Genomic DNA, 20311 nt, shown 5'->3' with positions numbered 1-20311 from the left:
ATTTTATATCCTGCTACTTTACTGAATTCCTGTATGAGTTCTAGCAGTTTTGGCGTGGAGTCTTTTGGGTTTTCCACATACAGTATCATATCATCTGCAGAGAGTGAGAGTTTGACTTCCTCTTTGCCAATGTGGATGCCTTCGATTTCTTTTTGTTGTCTGATTGCTGTGGCTAGGACTTCTAATACTATGTTGAATAGCAGTGGTGATAGTGGACATCCCTGCCGTGTTCCTGACTTTAGGGGAAAAGCTCTCAGCTTTTCCCCATTGAGAATGATATTCGCTGTAGGTTTTTCATAGATGGCTTTTATGATATTGAGGTAGGTACCCTCTATCCCTATGCTCTGAAGAGTTTTGATCAAGAAAGGATGCTGTACTTTGTCAAATGCTTTTTCTGCATCTATTGAGAGACCATATGATTCTTGTTCTTTCTTTTGTTAATGTATTGTATCACATTGATTGATTTGCGGATGTTGAACCAACCTTGCAGCCCAGGGATAAATCCCACTTGGTCATGGTGAGTAATCCTTTTAATGTACTGTTGGATCCTATTGGCTAGTATTTTGGTGAGAATTTTTGCATCCATGTTCATCAAGGATATTGGTCTGTAATTCTCCTTTTTGATGGGGTCTTTGTCTGGTTTTGGGATCAAGGTAATGGTGGCCTCATAAAATGAGTTTGGAAGTTTTCCTTCCATTTCTATATTTTGGAACAGTTTCAGGAGAATAGGTATTAATTCTTCTTTAATGTCTGATAGAATTCCCCTGGGAAGCCATCTGGCCCTGGGCTTTTGTTTGTTGGGAGATTTTTGATGACTGCTTTAATTTCCTTAGTGGTTATAGGTCTGTTCAGGTTTTCTATTTCTTCCTGGTTCAGTTTTGGTAGTTGATACATCTCTAGAAATGCACCCATTTCTTCCAGGTTATCTAATTTGCTGGCATAGAGTTGCTCATAATATGTTCTTATAATTGTTTGTATTTCTTTGGTGTTGGTTGTGATCTCTCCTCTTTCATTCGTGGTTTTGTTGATTTGGGTCATTTCTCTTTTCTTTTTATAAGTCTGGCCAGAGGTTTATCAATCTTGTTAATTCTTTTACGAACCAGCCTCTAGTTTTGTTGATCTGTTCTACTGTTCTTTTGGTTTCTATTTCATTGATTTCTGCTCTGATCTTTATTATTTCTCTTCTCCTGCTGGGTTTAGGCTTTATTTGCTGTTCTTTCTCCAGCTCCTTTAGGTGTAGGGTTAGGTTGTGTATTTGAGACCTTTCTTGTTTCTTGAGAAAGGCTTGTATTGCTATATACTTTCCTCTTAGGATTGCCTTTGCTGTATCCCAAAGATTTTGAACAGTTGTGTTTTCATTTTCATTGGTTTCCATGAATTTTTTTAATTCTTCTTTAATTTCCTGGTTGACCCATTCATTCTTTAGTAGGATGCTCTTTAGCCTCCATGTATTTGAGTTCTTTCCGACTTTCCTCTTGTGATTGAGTTCTAGTTTCCAAGCATTGTGGTCTGAAAATATGCAGGGAATAATCCCAATCCTTTGGTACTGGTTGAGACCTGATTTGTGACCTAGGATGTGATCAATTCTGGAGAATGTTCCATGGGCACTAGAGAAGAATGTGTATTCCATTGCTTTGGGACGGAATGTTCTGAATATGTCTGTGAAGTCCATTTGGTCCAGTGTGTCATTTAAAGGAAAAGACTCTTTTTGATATGAATATCTGAGAGAATTTATTGCTAGAAGATATGCACTAAAGGAAATACTAAGCTATATTTAGGTAGAAGGAAAATAATGTCAGATGGAAATGTGGATCTAAACAAAGCTTTGAAGAGTGCTGGAATGAAAAATATATGGGTAAAATACTTTATTTCATTTAAATGTTTTTAAAAAGATAAATTGACTATTTCAAGTAAGCAATAATAGTGTATTGTGGCATTTGTAACATACAAACATAACAAAACAGTTTGTTTCTATTGCTTTTAATAGCTCAGTTTATGGATATTAAATTATTGATTTATCTGTTGATAATAATTTTATAGTTTCAAATTTTGGCTATTTTGAATAAAGCTGCTATGAATGATTTTTACTGTGGTAAAAAACAAAATTTGCCATCTTAACATTTTTAAGTGTGTAGTTCAGTAGTATTACATATATTTACATTGTTGTGAAACAGATCTCCAGAACTTTTTTATCTTGCAAATATGAAACTCTAATACTCTTTTTGATATTCTGAGCACCCAATTTCCAATGTGAGTGCTAGGGTTCCTCCTATACCAAAAAGCAATTCTTGGACACCAGCAGAATTCACTTCAATTCTATCTACCCAAAGATGACATCAGATTCCATAAGTTAAGGGTCCAGGCCTACAAGACTGCACACCAACCCCCCCACCCCACATATGCCACTTGCCATCCTAGGTCATATCCTAGGCTATCACCTGTGCTTCTGAACAGTTGGCTATAAATTGGAAGTTCCGATGACTTCCTCCTTGGCAACTCGGTTCATATCAGTTGCAAGCTCAAGTTGTTACCTGTACTTCTAACTGGCTATAAACCAGAGGTTTCCAGGATTCCCTCCTTGGATTCAATGAATTTGCTAGAGTGGCTCACAGAACTTAGAGAAATATTTTGCTTCTAGATTACTCTTTTATTATAAAAAGATATAATTCAGGTACAGCCAGGTGGAAGAGATGTATAGGGCAAGGTATAGGGAAAGGGTGTCGAACTTTCATGCCCTCTCTATGCACACTGTCCTCAAATCTTTACATGTTCATCAACCCAGAAGCTCTCTGAACCCTGTCCTTTTGGGTTTTATGGAGGCTTCATCACATAGGCACAACTGATTAATTCATTGGCCATTGACAATTGATTCAGCCTCTCTGAAGTTTGGTGGGGGAGGGCAGGACTGAAAGTTCCAACCCTTTAATCACATAGCCACATGGAATCACGTGGATTTTCCTGGCAACCAGCTCCCATCCTTAGATGCCTTCAAAACTTACTTCATTTACATAACGGAAGACATCTTTATCTCTCTCAGCACAGGAAATTCTAAGGGTTTTGGGAGCTGTAAACCAGGAACTGTGGACAAAGACCAAATACATGTGAGAAATATATTTCAATCATCTGAATGATGAAATATTTATTTCTTATAAATCACAATGTGGCAATACCCATTAAATAACTTTCCTTTCCCCTATTCCAAAAGCCCCTGAAAACCTCCATTCTACTTTGTTTTGATGAATTTGACTACCTTCAATACCTCATATAAGTGGAGTAATACAGTATTTGTCTTTTATTGATGGTTCATTTCAGTCATCTATGTTTTAGCATATGATAGGACTGACTTCCTTTTTAAGGTTGAATAATATTCCCTTGTATGTATGTACCACATTTTGTTAATGCAGTCATCTGTTAGTGGACATTGGGTTGTTAACACCTCTTGGCTCTTGTGACTAATACTTCTGGGGTCATAGGTATGCAAATTTTCATTTTGAGACTCTGCTTTCAGTTATTTTTTATAGTAGTCATCCTAATGGGTGTAAGGTGGTATCATTGTGATTTTCATTTATATTTCTCTTATGACTATTGATGTTGAACATCTATTTATATTCTTAATTGTCATTTGTACATCATCTTTGGAGAAATTTCTATTCAAGTCCTTTGCCCATTTAAGTAGATTATCTGATTTTTTTTTATTATTGTTGTGTTATATGAGTTCTATGCATATTCTTGATATTGTCTTATAAGATATATGATTTGCAAGTCTTTTCTCCTATTCTATAGATTACCTTTTCACTCTCTTGATTATATCCTTTGATGCACAAAAGTTTTTAAGTTTGTTGTAGATCCATTTGTCCATTTTTACTATTATTGCTCGTGCTTTTAGTCCAAGAAATGATTGTGAACTCCAATGTCATAAAGCTTTTTCTCTATGTTTTCTTCTAGGAATTTTATAGTCTTAGGTCTTACATTTGGTCTTTAATTCATTTTGAGTTAATTTTTGCACATGATGTGAGATAAAGGTCTAATTTCATTCTTTTACACTGGATATCCAGTTTTCATTTGCAGATAAGACTTCCCATTGGGTGGCCTTGGCATCCTTGTCATAGATCATCTAACCATATAAATAATATATTACTGATAGCCATAATTGAATAACTGAATAAATAAATGAAATAAATGGAGATAAGGGAAAATTCTGCCTTATAGTATAATCAATATAGAAGGAATAATGAAGTTAAATAATTATGAATGGATGCTCAAGTTGCTGAATAGAGGTCTTAGAAACTGAAAGATATTTTATATTGAGAGGAAGCATAGCAAGAGGTCAAGGGCAGGGCCTCTGAAACCAGATTGCTTAGGTTTAAATCCTTTCTCCGTCACTTACTAGCCTTGTGACTTTTGACAAGTTAAATATCTATGCCTCAGTTTCTTCATCTATAATGGAGAGATAATAATAGTCCCAAATCTCACAGGGCTGTTGTGAGGACTTAATGAGTAAATCTGTAGTATTCAGAATAGAGACTCACACATAGTAAGTACCATAAAGGTGTTTGCTATTATTATTTCATTTATTTATTTACTTATTAATTACAGAAACCATCAGTTCCTAATCTAAGTATCTGATGGCCTCTTGGAATACAAAAAACCTTGGATTAAGAATCAAACAAACAGGGGCACCTGGGTGGCTCAGTTGGTTAAGCATCTGACTTCAGCTCAGGTCGTGATCCCAGGGCCCTGGGATGGAGCCCCAGCATCAGGCTCCCTGCTCAGCAGGGAGTCTGCTTCTCCCTCTCCCCATCCCCCGCCCCATTCTTTCTCTCTCTCTATCTCCCTCTCTAATAAATAAATAAAATCTTTAAAAAAATAAAACAAACAAAACAAAAACACACACAACCCATCCTAGTGAAGGACAGTAGGGAAGGGTAAAGTGCTCATTTGTAAGTACAAATAGTTCAAGCTACCACATAATGTCACTGAACTTGGAGATAGGAAGAGATGTGCACAATCAGCTCTGGAAGTGGTACTAGCTGGCTCCAGGATACCACTGGATGGGTCTCATTTTCATGAGAATTTAAGGATATGTTTCTGAATGCAAACTGAGTTTTCAGGTGAATATTTGAAAGTGTTAAATTTTCTTGATGTAAATTCTATGAACCTCTATAGCTTTTTTACAAACTGTGTGTATGTTTTTGTGTGTGCATTAGAAACCAAACATTTGATTTGTAGGATTATTTCTGTAAATAAATAAAATTACACTAAATGAAAATACAAAAGTAAGCTTGATGATCCATCTGATAATTTTACTTTTTATGATAAAATGGTTTTAAATGATCATTTAAGTTTTTAAAAATGATCCTAGGTATGCACTTCCAATGAAACGTGCCATTGTTTTGATGGCTACCAGCCTCCATATTGCGAAAGGCGTGGCAGAGAAGTTTCTAGTTTGTCTGGGAAACAGGGCAAGTATCTAATATCTTTACATATTCAGTTAATAAATTCTCAAATTGCTTATCTTCACAAAAACAAAGGTAGATTTTTGCTGCCTAGAAGTCAATATTTGCAATTAAAAGGTAAATAGTCTTCTTTTCAAGAAAAGAAAACCAAGTATGTCTTCTTAATCTTGCTCTTCTAATATTAACTCTCAATATCATGATTGAAACTGAGGGTATCTTTTAAAATTTTTATTTACTGATATCATTGACTTTCTCCATTAGGCTATCCTGTAAATTTGTTGGATTACCTTGCAATTACATGATCCCACATTATATATCATTGAAGTTTTTGGGTCCAACTTAATAGTGCTATAGTTAGGTTTTGCTATAGCTGAAGTATAATGTAGAATATGTTGGAATTTTCTGGAACTTCTTTTCTAATCTTTTAGAATGAGAGGTTGTAGAGATAGTTCTAAGTATTATGATTCTATTATTATTTTTCCAAGTTCTTTGAATAACAACAAAAATTAAGAACACTGTAATTGGTTTGCTGCAACTTGAAAGTAAAAGTAGATGGCTTCATTTTTTTACTCTGATTTTTAATGTATTTCTATTTTTAGGTTTAACCATGGAAAGAACTCTTAGGAAGGCTGAAAAGAACCGGTGGCTTCTAGGTTTCTGCATTGCTTTACCTGTTATCATCATAGCAACCATAATAGCTGTTTCGTGGCATAGTTCGACCAAGTGGTTTGTCAAGGAAGAGGAATCCCTAAGTAGCGAGTAAATTGAATTTGTGTTCCGAAGTAAAATTTTAGTACCATTTGACTCTAGTCATATATAGGGCCGTATCATGAGCTGCAACTATACATTTTACAGGGATTTTGAGTACTATATAAATATCTCATTTAATTTTGTGAAATAGTTTTGAATATCCCCATTTTAAAAATGCAAAAACTTGGGAGTATAATTTAAATAATTTGCCAAAGTCATTGCCTTGGATTTTGAGAGAGAAAGAACTCAAATGTATCCTTATCTATTGCTTTCAAATACTTTAGTGGTTCTCAAATTGTGATCTGTGTTACCTACAGGAGAACCACCAGAAATATTTGTTAGAAATGCAGATTTCTAGGCCTTATCACAGATGAAATATTTCAATTTTTGTTGCTGCTTTATGTAAGAAATGATTTTAAAAATATTCTCTGGGTAAAGTATTCAGAAAGCAAATTTATAATTTAGACTTTAGCATATTTAAATTTTTTTTTTTAGAGAGAGAGAGTGTGAACAAGTGGGGGAACGGGCAGCGGGAGAGGGAGAGAGAGAATCTTTTTTTTTTTTTTAAGATTTATTTATTTTAGAGAAAGAGAGAGGAGTGTGCAGGGGCGAGGGGCAGAGGGAGAGTCTGAAGCAGACTCCACACTGGGCATGGAGCCTGATAGGGCTTGATCTCATGACCCTGAAGTCACAACCTGAGCCAAACTGAGAGTCAGATGCTTAACCAACTGAGCCGCCCAGGCACCCTGAGCATATTTTAATTTTTTTAAAAAATAATTCAAACACAAAGAGAACATGGTGACGAATACTCATTTGCCCTCTAGTGGAAATAAACAAATGTTAATATTTTTCTTGGTTCTTGCATTTACAGCTGCAATCCCTTTCTAGTATTATCTCCCTCTCTGCAGAGAACAACCTCTACACTGAAAGTTGATATGTATTACATATTTTTGCTACGTATGGCTGTATCGGTGTGCCATATCTGGAATTATATTTTATTTAATTATTTTATTTTGGAATTATAATTTTAAATATTTACACCTTCTTTATAGATACATTTCCTCTTCTAATTCTAATTTTGTTTATGTGTTTTCTTTTTTCCTTTATTCATGAGAAGTTTTCTCAGAGGTTTTATTGGTAATTTGAAAAATATAACTTTGGGGTTTGTTGAGATCTCTGTATTTCCTTAGTGTTTATTATCCTTAAATTTTGCTCTTTTCCTCCTTTCTGCTCTCTTTACTCTTGCTCTTTTAATTCTAGCTTTCTTGAGTCTAATGCTTTTTTTAAAATTAATTTTCAGCCTTTCTTATTTCCACATATGTTTTTAAAGCTAAAACTTTCCCTTTTATATATCATTTCATGTATACTCTCCAGTTTTTAATATATAGTTGACATTCAGTTCAAAAAATTAGAAACTTCCAGTATGATTTCTTGTTTGAATTATGAATAAATTATTGTCTTTAGTTTCCAATTATATGATTTATTTTGATTGCTGAAAAAATTATTTTCTAATTTTATTACCTTATTGGGAGAGACTTGTTTCTATGATTTATTCTTAAATGTTGGAACCAGAAAGGAAGTCAATTTTTGTAAAAATCTATGCGTGTAGGTATGCTTCAATTACCGTAACATGTTTGTTTTTCTTGTTTCAAAAACAAACTTTTTAATTATGTTGTTTCAAATCACTTTTATATGTATTGGGATTTTCCCCCATCTGCTCATTAATTTATTTTCTGTGAGAAGGAAACTAAAGTTTTTCAGTATTTCATGGCTTTCCCTCTGATTTTTGAAACTTCTGCTTTATATATTCTGAGGCAATGACAATGTATTAATGTTCAATTTAGTTATAATTTCTTGACATATCTTTTTATCATTAATAATTTTATCTTAAAATCTATTCTCACTGTTTTATTGTGCTATATCAACCTGCTCTTTGAAATTTAGACTTACTTAGTATATCTTTTTTCATCCCTTATTCTCAATCTTTCTTTGTTTTTCATTGTTTTCTTATAAACAGCCTTTACATGAGATGCAGTAGTGGAGTTTGTTATGCATATATGCTTATGATGGCATATATTTAGACTGAAAATTGCCATTTTATTTTTTCTTATTTACCATCTTTTTTTTGCATGTTTTCTTTCCTTTTCCTCAAATCTGTTTTACTGTGTTTTTTCTGTTCTCTTTTCTCTTCTAATACTTTGCACATTTTTATGTTATTTTTATTTTTAAATGATTTTTTTAAATTTTAGTATTTATAGTTAATGTCATACAGTGTCTAATTTAATCATTATATATGATCATCTGAATTACACCAGGATCTCATAACACTAGCCTCTCTTCATCTATTTGTTTGTAATTTGGCTTTTCACTTTGCCCCAAATAAGCTAGTGTTGTTTTGTTATTGTTATATTTAGTCAGTACTTACTAGGATTACCTATTATATTTCCTAGGTCTTTGTTTACTGTTCCTTTCTTTTTAAACTTTTTATTTTGAAATAATTTAAGAAATATAAAAAGTTGCAAAAATAGCAGAGTTTCCTTATCCCTTTCATTTGGGTTTTGCCAATGATAACATCTTACACTAACATAGTGCATTTTCACAGCTAGGGAATTGGTATTGGTACAATATTAATAATTAAACTACAGACCTTATTCATATTCATCAGCATTTACATGCAATCTTTTTTGTGCTCATTTTTGAATATATGTGTGTATGTAGTATTATGAAATTTAATCACATGGTTTTTGATACCACAATCATCACCATTCTTTTTAGAATCCTGCTTTTTCCATTCTAGGTTCAATTTTATTCTTAGGAAGCACTGTCTTAGTAGTTATTACAGTGATGGTCCATGTGTAATAACCTGTTTGACTTATATGCCTGAAAAGGGCTTTATTTCATTTCCACTCTTGTATGGGTGTAGCATTTTACCTTAACAGTTATGCCTGTAAATTTTTTTGTGATATGCCATTGAATTCTGGCATTTACTGTTGGTGATGAGATGTCTGCTGCCACTATAATTAATTCATTTTTATTTTTATGCTTAAACTGTTTCTTAAGTTAGCTTTCCAAGTATTCTTTTGTCCAGTCTTATTACTAAATTTTACCTATTCTGATGAGTTTTTTTTTTATTTATCTGGCTCTGAACTCAGCATAATATTTAACTATGAAGTTTTTCTTCAATTCTAGAAAATTCTAATCATTATCTCTCCAATGATTGACACCCATTCTATGTCTTTTATCTTTCTGCAATTCCTATATTTTATAGTCTTCATTTCTCATTTCCATGGTGGTGGTGACAATGATGGTTGCTTTCCTTCTCCTCTTCCTTCTTCTGCTCCTCCTTTTTCTTCTTTCCTTTGACACTAGAATGAGGCTTTTTTAAAAATTTAAATTGTTAGCCAACATATAGTACATCATTAGTTTTGATATAGTGTTCAGTGATTCATTAGTTGCATATAACACCCAGTGCTCATCACATCAGGCTTTTAAAAACTGGGCTATAATTTACATATAGTAAAATTAATATTTTTAGTGTGTGTAATTCTATGAGTTTAACAAATACATACACATACCATGACCACCATAAAATAAAGAACAATCCCATTACCCCCCAAATTCCCTCTAAACCCTCCTCCAGCTCCTGGCACTGACAGATCTGTCTTCTTTGCTGTAGTTTTGCCTATTCCAGAATTTTGTATAAATGGAAGCATACAGTTTGTAGTCTTTTGAGTCTGCCTTCTTTCCTTTAAGATAATGCATTTGAAATTCATCCATGTTGTTATGTGATAGCTTGTTCTTTTTTTAAAATAACATACAAGCTAAGGCCTTTATTCTATGGAGAATGAGGAATGGCTTAAAGAAAAATATTTTTTCTGAGCCATGTTTCAAAAGACCTTCACCATCAAAGCTATAATTTTCATAGAATCAATAGCTAATATGTCAACAATTATATCTACAAGGTTCCTCATGATAAAGAAAAATAAAGAAGCATTAAAATAATGTTTGGAAAACAATTAAAAAAACATACAGTTTTATTGAGGTACAATTGACATACAGTAAAGTGCCTATTCTTTAAGTGCATAATCTGGTATGTTTTGATAATTTGAAAATAGCACTCATGAAACTCGTGGAACCATCACAACAATCAAGATTATGAAGATACCTGTCATGCCCCAAATCTTCCTTGTGTTCCTTGGTAATCCCTACCCCTTTCTCTGCCATCTCCTTTATCCCCACAGTACTGCTGATCTGCTTTGTTACTACAGCTCAGTTTGCATTTTCTAGAATTCTATATAAATAGAAGCATACGGTATGTGCTCTTTGTTTTTGTCTGGTTTATTTCACTCATCACAGTTATTTTGCAATTCATCCATGCTCTTATGTATATCAGTAGTTGTACTTTTTTATTGCTGATAGGTATTCAGTTGTACAAACATAGCATAATTTGTTCATCCATTCATTCCATCCGTCTGTCAATGGATGTGTGGGTTGTTTCCAGATTTTAGCTGTTATAAATAAAGCCGCTATGAACATTTATATGCAAGTCTCTGTGAATATGTGCTTTCTTTTTCTTGGGTTGATACCTAAGAATGAATGGAAATGTAATATGGTAGGTATGTTTGACTTCTAAAGAAAGAACTGAACTGTTTCTCAAAACAGTTGTACCATCTTATATTCCAGTCACTAGTATGTGAGAATTCTAGTTCCTCCACATTTTTGCCAACGCTTGGTATAGTAATATATGTATTTTTTAAATTTTAGCAATTCTGACAGTGTGTAGTAGCATCTCATTGTTTTTAATTCACATTTCTCTAATGACTAATGACATTGCTAATTGTTTCATGTGGTTATTTGTCATCTGTACCTCTTCTTTGGAGAATTGTGTGTTCAAATCTTTTGCCCATTTTAAAATTAAGTAATTAATTAACTTATAGTTAAGAGGTCTTTTGCTCATTTATTTTTGTACCTATTATGCCATGATTTCATAGGAAATGGGTTCCAGCAGGTCAGGCTCCCTTCAGTTGAATCTCACAAAATGTGCTTCTCTGGGTGGAGCAGATTGGTGCTTCAGGTGAACCCAAGTATGTTTCTTTTTGGCTTCCTTCTTTTTCTTTTTCTTTTTCTTTTTTTTAAAAAAATTTATTTATTTATTTGACAGAGAGACACAGCAAGAGAGGGAACACAAGCAGGGGGAGTGGGAGAGCGAGAAGCAGGCTTCCTGCTGAGCAGGGAGCCCGATGCGGGGCTCGATCCCAAGACCCTGGGATCAGGGCCCCAGCTGAAGGCAGACGCTTAACGACTGAGCCACCCAGGTGCCCCAGCTTCCTTCTTTTTCTGATAATTTTCTTTCATATGTTTTAGGAAACTATCTCGGTTTTTAGAGTGCTTGATATTCTCATTATGTACATTAATTCTCTTGGCATGAATCTTGCCCTTAATTTTAGCAGGATGCATAACATTGTAGACTCAGTTTTGCCATAGTAACATTTGTGGGACACGCCTTTTTAAACAGTGCTCATTCCCTTGATGTTTATAATATCTTAATTGTAGATTCACATGTATTTGGCTAAAGGAACAACTCCATGTTTTTTAAAAGGCCTAAAGAATGTATAGGTGGTGCCATTCCTCTTTCCCTTTGTGTTGGTAGTTCCAGCTGAAAATCCCCATTTTTTAATTGGCTTGTCTTTTTATTACTAGTTGTTCAGATCTTGTGGTTGTTTTTAAAATGGGTTGTTTTCTTATTATTGCATTTTGAGTGTTCTTTACATATCCTGGATATAAGTCTTACTATGTATGATTTGCAAATATGTAGACTAGGAATAGTCTAGGCTTATCTTTTTATTCTTTCAAAGAGCAAAAGTTTTAAATTTTTATGAAATCCAGTGTGTGAATTTCTTCTTTTATAGATCATGATTTTAGTTTTGTATCTAGGAAATATTTGCCTAACCAAAATTCATACAAATTTTCTTCCATGTTTTCTTCTAAAATTTTATAGTTTCAGGTTTTGCATTTAGACCTAAATCCAATTTGAATTAAGTTTTGTATAGGTTAAAAGGTATGGATAGAGTGGTTGTTTTCTGCATAAGAATATCCAATTGTTCTAACACCATTGTTTTTAATGCTTTGCTAAGTGGGATCAGAATAGTCACCACTACTGAGGTGATACCCTTTTGAGTAACTCTACCCAATTCTCCAAAACATGGTATTTTAAAAGTCAGGTGGTGGGAACACAAGCTATTCTTGTCCCTATGTGAGCACAAAAGATTGCTCAATTTCAAATAATTTTTCTCCAGCTTAATTTTTCTAAGTAGTTTCCTTGCAGTCAATGATCAGTACTTTGTAGAAGACTCAAGAGGGACCCTCCACAGATCTCAGAGCTCTGTGCAGCTCTTTCCCTCTCTGGTATTTTTCTCTGTGAATTCTAGCTGCCTTGGCATCCTTAGACCCCCAGTTCTATTAACTCAACTCAGGGAGATTTCTGAATTTTGCCTGTGTCCCCCTGGCTGTCCGATAGCTTAGAAATTCTCACCAGGCAGTAAGAAGGGTCAATCATAGGTGTCTCACCTTTTTTATTCCCCTCTATCAGAAGTCACTATCCTGTGCTGCCTACTATTCAATGTCTGAAAACCACTGTTTCATATATTTTGTCTGAATTTTCAGTTGTGTTAGGCAGGAGGGTAAATTGAGTCTGTTACTCCATTTTGGTCAGAATTGGAAGTATGCCTTTATGGTTTGTAACTGCATTCATATTTATCTACATCTCACATTGTGTTAGATTTTTCTTTCATTTCACCAATTCTTCTGCCATCACTGTCCTGTTTTAAGATTTGTGGATTCTGTTCTTACAAAGATCTCTATGGAGATTTAAAATATTCTTATATAAACTTTTTTTAATCATTTGTGTTTTTTGGTGTGTGAATTCATTGTTTTGCTGTGGCTGTTGACATTAACTCTTAGTGGTTTGTAATCATAGATTCTTTTATCTTCAGTGTTTATTTTCTCATGAGAATTCTGCATGTTTTGTGTGAAGATAAATACATGTGGATTGTTTCACTTTTGCTTCTTTTATCAATCAAAAATATTTAAAACAATTGCTATGCACAGTGTTCAAGAATTTGTAGGGGTGTGAACTGGAGTTCTAAAATTACACTTTTTGGAGGCTTGGGATTCCTACTTCTCTCAGTGATGCCTTCCCCCCCATCTACATATCCTCATTTCCCTGTTGCATTCCAAAGACCACAGGTCAGAATTTTTATTATCCATGTTTCATGGGTGGTATGGCTCTTCATGGCTCCCAGGTTTAATTAAGGAACTCACAGTTTCCCCACATGCAAAGGCCTGGAACCTCAACTCCTAAGGAAGAGCTATTAAATCTCTAGCCTGAAAGGTGTTGTTACTGGTTTAGGTGCCCCTGCAGTTACTGTTTTAGCTCCTGTTTACTGTTTCAACTCTCAGTTTCTTCATTTTTACTAGCACCAGGAGAAGTCTGTTAACCTCAGTTATGTATTCAATGTTTTGTTATTGTTTTCAGCACTCCTCTGTGTTATGAGGAATGTAAAGGGGAAATTGCCCTTCCTGCCCACTCTGCCAGATTGCCTAGAAGCCAGTATGGGTTTTTTAAATTAACAAAATGTAACATTGTTTTCAAAATCAATGAATAAATGTTAAAATTTGGGGCATGAAGGTCAGAATCGGGGACTCAGGGTCAAATCTGTATTCTATGTTCAGAAGAGATAAGGAAAAAGCAAATCTGTGCCTTTTTGATAGTCTCCTCACTGTGGGATTTGAAATTTGCACTCTTTGTGGATGAGGTATATGGGTAAATAAGAATATTATTTATTTCCATCTTTGTTCAGTGACCTTGAACATTATTTTCTTTATTGTTAACTAGTCTTGTAAAAGAGGAAATACTGCTTATAAAATGACTTTTTTATTCATGCAGTTGGTAAGAGTTTCTTAGGACTAACATGAGGCACTATTTTTTTTTTTTTTTTAATATCTAGCTCAGAAGGCAGCACTCACACATTTGCTAGCAGGTAAGTAAATTAGAAGGTATCTTAAAACACATGTTGTATATTAAGAATGAATAATTTACAATTTTTAGATATCACTTGAACAGATGTAATTGGTAAAGTAATGCACTGAAAACCAGCCTACAAATATATAGTAATTTAGCTTCTGGTAGTCTTTTATTCACTTAATAAATGTTTATTAGAAGTCTACTCTGAGGAAACAAGGACAAAAGTAGCCAACTCTAATAAGAAATAGGATGTATATAATTAGTAAAGAAAAAGGCTATACGGTGCCTAAAAATAGCTCAACTTGGGTTATATTCATGTATTGCTTGGGTAAATAAACAAGGAAATACCTGACATTTCACAGATTGTACGTGACAAAGCTCAGGTAAAATCTATAAAAATTATGGATTGGGAAGCACTAATTATATTGACCTAACTGTGCTGTTAGTATTTTGTCCCCATTAGGGTTTCTTAACCATAAATTCAGTCCTCACTGTTTTATAATTGTTATATGAATATTCTATTTGTTAGATTTATGTAATATGAATTCTTTTAATTTTTTATTTATTTTTCTTTTAAAAAATTTTATTGTTATGTTAATCACCATACATTACATCATTAGTTTTTGATGTAGTGTTCCATGATTCATTGTTTGTGCATAACACCCAGTGCTCCACGCAGAACGTGCCCTCTTTAATACCCATCACCAGGCTAACCCATCCTTCCACCCCCCTCCCTCTAGAACCCTCAGTTTGTTTTTCAGAGTCCATTGCCTCTCATGGTTTGTCTCCTCCTCCAATTTCCCCCACTTCATTCATCCCCTCCTGCAATATTCTTTTTTTTTTCTTAACATATATTGCATTATTTGTTTCAAAGGTACAGATCTATGATTCAGCAGTCTTGCACAAGTCACAGCGCTCACCATAGCACATACCCTCCCCAATGTCTATCACCCAGCCACCCCACCCCACCCCCCACTCCAGCAACCCTCAGTTTATTTCCTGAGATTAAGAATTCCTCATATCAGTGAGGTCATATGATACATGTCTTTCTCTGATTGACTTATTTCACTCAGCATAACACCCTCCAGTTCCATCCACGTCATTGCAAGTGGCAAGATCTCATTCCTTTTGATGGCTGCATAATATTCCATTGTATATATGGACCACATCTTCTTTATCCATTCATCTGTCGATGGACATCTTGGCTCTTTCCACAGTTTGGCTATTGTGGACATTGCTGCTATAAACATTGGGGTGCACGTACTCCTTCGGATCCCTACATTTGTATCTTTGTGGTAAATACCCAGTAGTGCAATTGCTTGGTCGTATGGTTCTATTTTCAACTTTTTGAGGAACCTCCATACTGTTTTCCAGAGTGGCTGCATGAGCTTGCATTCCCACCAACAGTGTAGGAGAGTTCCCCTTTCTCCGCATCCCCACCAACATCTGTCGTTTCCTGACTTGCTAATTTTAGCCATTCTGACTGGTGTTAGGTGGTATCTCATTGAGGTTTTGATTTGTGTTTCCCTGATGCCCAGGGATGTTGAACACTTTTTCATGTGTCTGTAGGCCATTTGGATGTCTTTGGAAAAATGTCTGTTCATGTCTTCTGTCCATTTCTTGATTGGATCATTTGTTCTTTGGGTGTTGAGTTTGATAGGTTCTTTATGGATTTTGGATACTAGCCCTTTGTCTGATATGTCATTTGCAAATATCTTCTCCCATTCTGTCAGTTGTCTTTTGGTTTTGTGGACTGTTTCTTTTGCTGTGCAAAAGCTTTTTATCTTGATGAATTCCCAATAGTTCATTTTTGCCCTTGCTTCCCTTGCCTTGGCAATGTTTCTAGGAAGAAGTTGCTGTGGCTGAGGTCGAAGAGGTTGCTGCCTGTGTTCTCCTTTAGGATTTTGATGGACCTCTGTCTCACATTTAGGTCTTTCAGCCATTTTGAGTCTTATTTTTGTGTGTGGTGTAAGGAAATGGTCCAGTTTCATTCTTCTGCATGTGGCTGTCCAATTTTCCCAACACCATTTGTTGAAGAGACTGTCTTTTTTCCATTGGACATTCTTTCCTGCTTTGTCGAAGATTAGTTGGCCATCGAGTTGAGGGTCCATTTCTGGGCTCTCTCTTCTGTTCCATTGATTGATGTGTCTGTTTTTGTGCCAGTACCATACTGTCTTGATGATAATAGCTTTGTAATAGAGCTTGAAGTCGGAAATGTGATGCTGCCAGTTTGCTTTTCTTTTTCAACATTCCTCTGTCTATTCGGCGTCTTTTCTGGTTCCATACAAATTTTAGGATTATTTGTTCCATTTCTTTGAAAAAAGTCGATGGTATTTTGATGGGGATTGCGTTGAATGTGTAGATTGCTCTAGGTAGCATTGACATCTTCACAATATTTGTTCTTCTAATCCATGAGCATCGAATGTTTTTCCATTTCTTTGTGTCTTCCTCAATTTCTTTCATGAGTATTTTATAGTTCTGAGTACAGATCCTTTGCCTCTTTGGTTAGATTTATTCCTAGGTATCTTATGGTTTTGGATGCAATTGTAAACGGGATCACCTCCTTAATTTCTCTTTCTTCTGTCTTGTTGGTGTGTAGGAATGCCACTGATTTCTGTGCATTGATTTTATATCCTTCCACTTTACTGAATTCCTGTATGAGTTCTAGCAATTTTGGGGTGGAGTCTTTCGGGCTTTCCACATAAAGTATCATATCATCTGCAAACAGTGAGAGTTTGACTTCTTTGCCAATTTGGTTGCCTTTTATTTCTTTTTGTTGTCTCATTGCTGTGGTTAGGACTTCTAATACTATTTGAATAGCAGTGGTGATAGTGGACATCCCTGCCACGTTCCTGACCTTAGGGGGAAAGCTCTCAGTTTTTCTCCATTGAGAATGATATTCGCTGTAGGTTTTTCATAGATGGATTCTATGATATTGAGGTATGTACTCTCTATCCCTATACTCTGAAGAGTTTTAATCAAGAAAGGAAGCTGCATTTTGTTAAATGCTTTTCTGCATCTATTGAAGGGATCATATGGTTCTTGTTCTATCTTTGATTAATGTATTGTATCACATTGTTTGATTTGCGGATGTTGAACCAACCTTGCAGCCCAGGGATAAATCCCACTTGGTCATGGTGAATAATCCTTTTAATATACTGTTGGATCCTATTGGCTAGTATTTTGGTGAGAATTTTTACATCCATGTTCATCAGGGATATTGGTCTGTAATTCTCCTTTTTGATGGGGTCTTTGTCTGGTTTTGGGATCAAGGTAATGGTGGCCTCATAAAACGAGTTTGGAAGTTTTCCTTCCATTTCTATTTTTGGAACAGTTTCAGAAGAATAGGTATTAATTATTCTTGAAATGTTTGGTAGAATTCCCCTGGGAAGCCATCTGACCCTGGGCTTTTGTTTGTTGGGAGATTGTTTATGACTGCTTCAATTTCCTTAGTGGTTATAGGTCTGTTCAGCTTTTCTATTTCTTCCTGATTCAGTTTTGGTAGTTAGTATATCTCTAGGAATGCATCCATTTCTTCCAGATTATCTAATTTGCTGGCATAGAGTTGCTCATGATATGTTCTTAGAATTGTTTATATTTCTTTGGTGTTGGTTGTGATCTCTCCTCTTTCATTCATGATTTTGTTGATTTGGGTCATTTCTCTTTTCTTTTTGATAAGTCTGGCCAGGGGTTTATCAATCTTGTTAATTCTTTCAAAGAACCAGCTCCTAGTTTTGTTGATCTGTTCTACTGTTCTTTTGGTTTCTATTTCATTGATTTCTGCTCTGATCTTTATGATTTCTCTTCTCCTGCTGGGTTTAGGCTTTATTTGCTGTTCTTTCTCCAGCTCCTTTAGGTGTAGGGTTAGGTTGTGTATTTAAGATCTTTCTTGTTTCTTGAGAAAGGCTTGTATTGCTATATACTTTCCTCTCAGGACTGCCTTTGCAGCATCCCAGAGATTTTGAACAGTTGTGTTTTCATTTTCATTGGTTTCCATGAAGTATTTAAATTCTTCTTTAATTTCCTGGTTGACCCAGTCATTCTTTAGTAGGATGCTCTTTATCCTCCATGTATTTGAGTTCTTTCTGACTTTCCTCTTGTGATTGAGTTCTAGTTTCAATGTGTTGTGGTGAAAATATGCAGGGAATAATCCCAGTCTCTTGGTACCGGTTGAAACCTGATTTGTGACCTAGGATGTGATCAATTCTGGAGAATGTTCCATGGGCACTAGGGAAGAATGTGTATTCCGTTCTTTGGGATGGAATGTTCTGAATATGTCTGTGAAGTCCATTTGGTCCAGTGTGTCATTTAAAGTCTTTATTTCCTTGTTGATCTTTTGCTTAGATGATCTGTCCATTTCAGTGGGGGTGGTGTTAAAGTCTCCCACTATTATTGTATTGTTGTCGATGTGTTTCTTTGCTTTTGTTATTAATTGCCTTATATAATTGGCTGCTCCCATGTAGGGGCATAGATATTTATAGTTGTTAGATCTTCTTGTTGGATAGACCCTTTAAGTAGGATATAGTGTCCTTCCTCATCTCTTATTACAGTCTTTGTTTTAAAATCTAATTTGTGTGTTATAAGGATTGCCACCCCAGCTTTCTTTTGGTGTCCATTAGCATGGTAAATGGTTTTCCATCCCCTCACTTTCAATCTGCGGGTGTCTTTGGGTCTAAAATGAGTCTCTTGCAGACAGCATATCGATGGGTCTTGTTTTTTAATACATTCTGATAGCCTGTATCTTTTGATTGGGGCATTTAGCCCATTTACATTCAGGATAAGTATTGAAAGATATGACTTTAGTGCCATTGTATTGCTTGTAAGGTGACTGTTACTTTATATTGTCTGTGTTCCTTTCTGGTCTATGTTGCTTTTAGGCTCTCTCTTGCTTAGAGAACCCCTTTCAATATTTCTGGTAGGCTGGTTTCGTGTTTGCAAATTCCCTTAGTTTTTGTTTGTCCCAGAAGCTTTTTATCTCTCCTTCTATTTTCAAGGACAGCCTAGCTGGATATAGTATTCTTGGCTGCATATTTTTCTCGTTTAGTGCTCTGAAGATATCATGACAGTCCTTTCTGGCCTGCCAGGTCTCTGTGGATAGGTCTGTTGCCAGTCTAATGTTTCCACCATTGTAGGTTACAGATCTCTTCTGAGCTGCTTTCAGGATTTTCTCTTTGTCTCTGAGACTCATAAGTTTTACTATTAGATGTTGGGGTGTTGACCTATTTTTATTGATTTTGAGGGGGGTTCTCTGTCTCTCCTGGATTTTGATGCCTGTTTCCTTCCCCACATTAGGGAAGTTCTCTGCTATAATTTGCTCCAATATACCTTCTGCCCCTCTCTCTCTTTCTTCTTCTTCTGGAATCCCAATTATTCTGATGTTGTTTCATCTTATGGTATCACTTATCTCTCGAATTCTGCCCTCGTGATCCAGTAGTTGTTTATCTCTCTTTTTCTCAGCTTCTTTATTTTTCATAATTTGGTCATCTATATCACTGATTCTCTCTTCTGCCTCATTTATCTTAGCAGTTAACACCCTCATTTTTTATTGCACCTCATTAATAGCCTTTTTGATTTCGACTTGGTTAGATTTTAGTTCTTTTATTTCTCCAGAAAGGGTTTCTCTAATAAGTTCCATGCTTTTTTCAAGCCCAGCTAGTATCTTTAAAATCATGATTCTGAACTCTAAGTCCGACATCATACTATTGTCTGTATCGAGTAGGTCCCTGGCAGTCGGTACTGCATCTTGTTCTTTTTGTTGAGTGATTTTTTCCATCTTGTCATTTTGTCCAGAGGAGAATAGATGAATGAGAGAACAAAATGCTAACAGGGTAAAAACATCCCCAGAAAATATACTCTAAACAAATCAGAAAAGACCTGAAGCCCGGGAAAAAGAAAGGGAAAGAAAGAAAAAAGAAAAAAAAAAAAAGAAAAAGAAAAAGATAATAACAAACAAAAACAGAACAAAACAATAAAACCAGAATATGATCAGGTTCGTGCATAGATCAGTGCCACACACTAGATTTTGGGTATATTTTGGTCTGTTAGAAGAAAGGGCCTCCAAAAATTTTAAAGAAAGAAAAAC

General features: G+C 35.1%; 1 protein-coding gene across 20 annotated transcripts in view; it reads left to right on the top strand.

The window, feature by feature from the left end:
* LOC113925641 (disintegrin and metalloproteinase domain-containing protein 32-like) overlaps window positions 1-20311 on the top strand; it is a 191654-nt gene that overhangs the window by 159682 nt on the left and 11661 nt on the right. For 8 of the 20 annotated variants that reach the window (XM_027600148.1, XM_027600146.1, XM_027600151.1 and 5 more), the window contains 3 exons: window positions 5363-5462; window positions 6056-6215; window positions 14213-14245. The exons of 2 other annotated variants lie outside the window; for them this stretch is intronic. In XM_027600148.1, the coding sequence (XP_027455949.1) occupies window positions 5363-5462; window positions 6056-6215; window positions 14213-14245 (293 nt within the window). Of the gene's footprint in view, window positions 1-5362; window positions 5463-6055; window positions 6216-14212; window positions 14246-20311 lie in introns of those variants that run through there. 10 more of the 20 variants (XR_003521012.1, XR_003521011.1, XR_003521009.1 and 7 more) reach the window with 3 other exon arrangements.

This window comes from Zalophus californianus, chromosome 2, assembly GCF_009762305.2.
Source record: "Zalophus californianus isolate mZalCal1 chromosome 2, mZalCal1.pri.v2, whole genome shotgun sequence".
Lineage (NCBI taxonomy): Eukaryota > Metazoa > Chordata > Mammalia > Carnivora > Otariidae > Zalophus > Zalophus californianus.
This window is presented reverse-complemented; position numbering and strand designations above follow the sequence as displayed.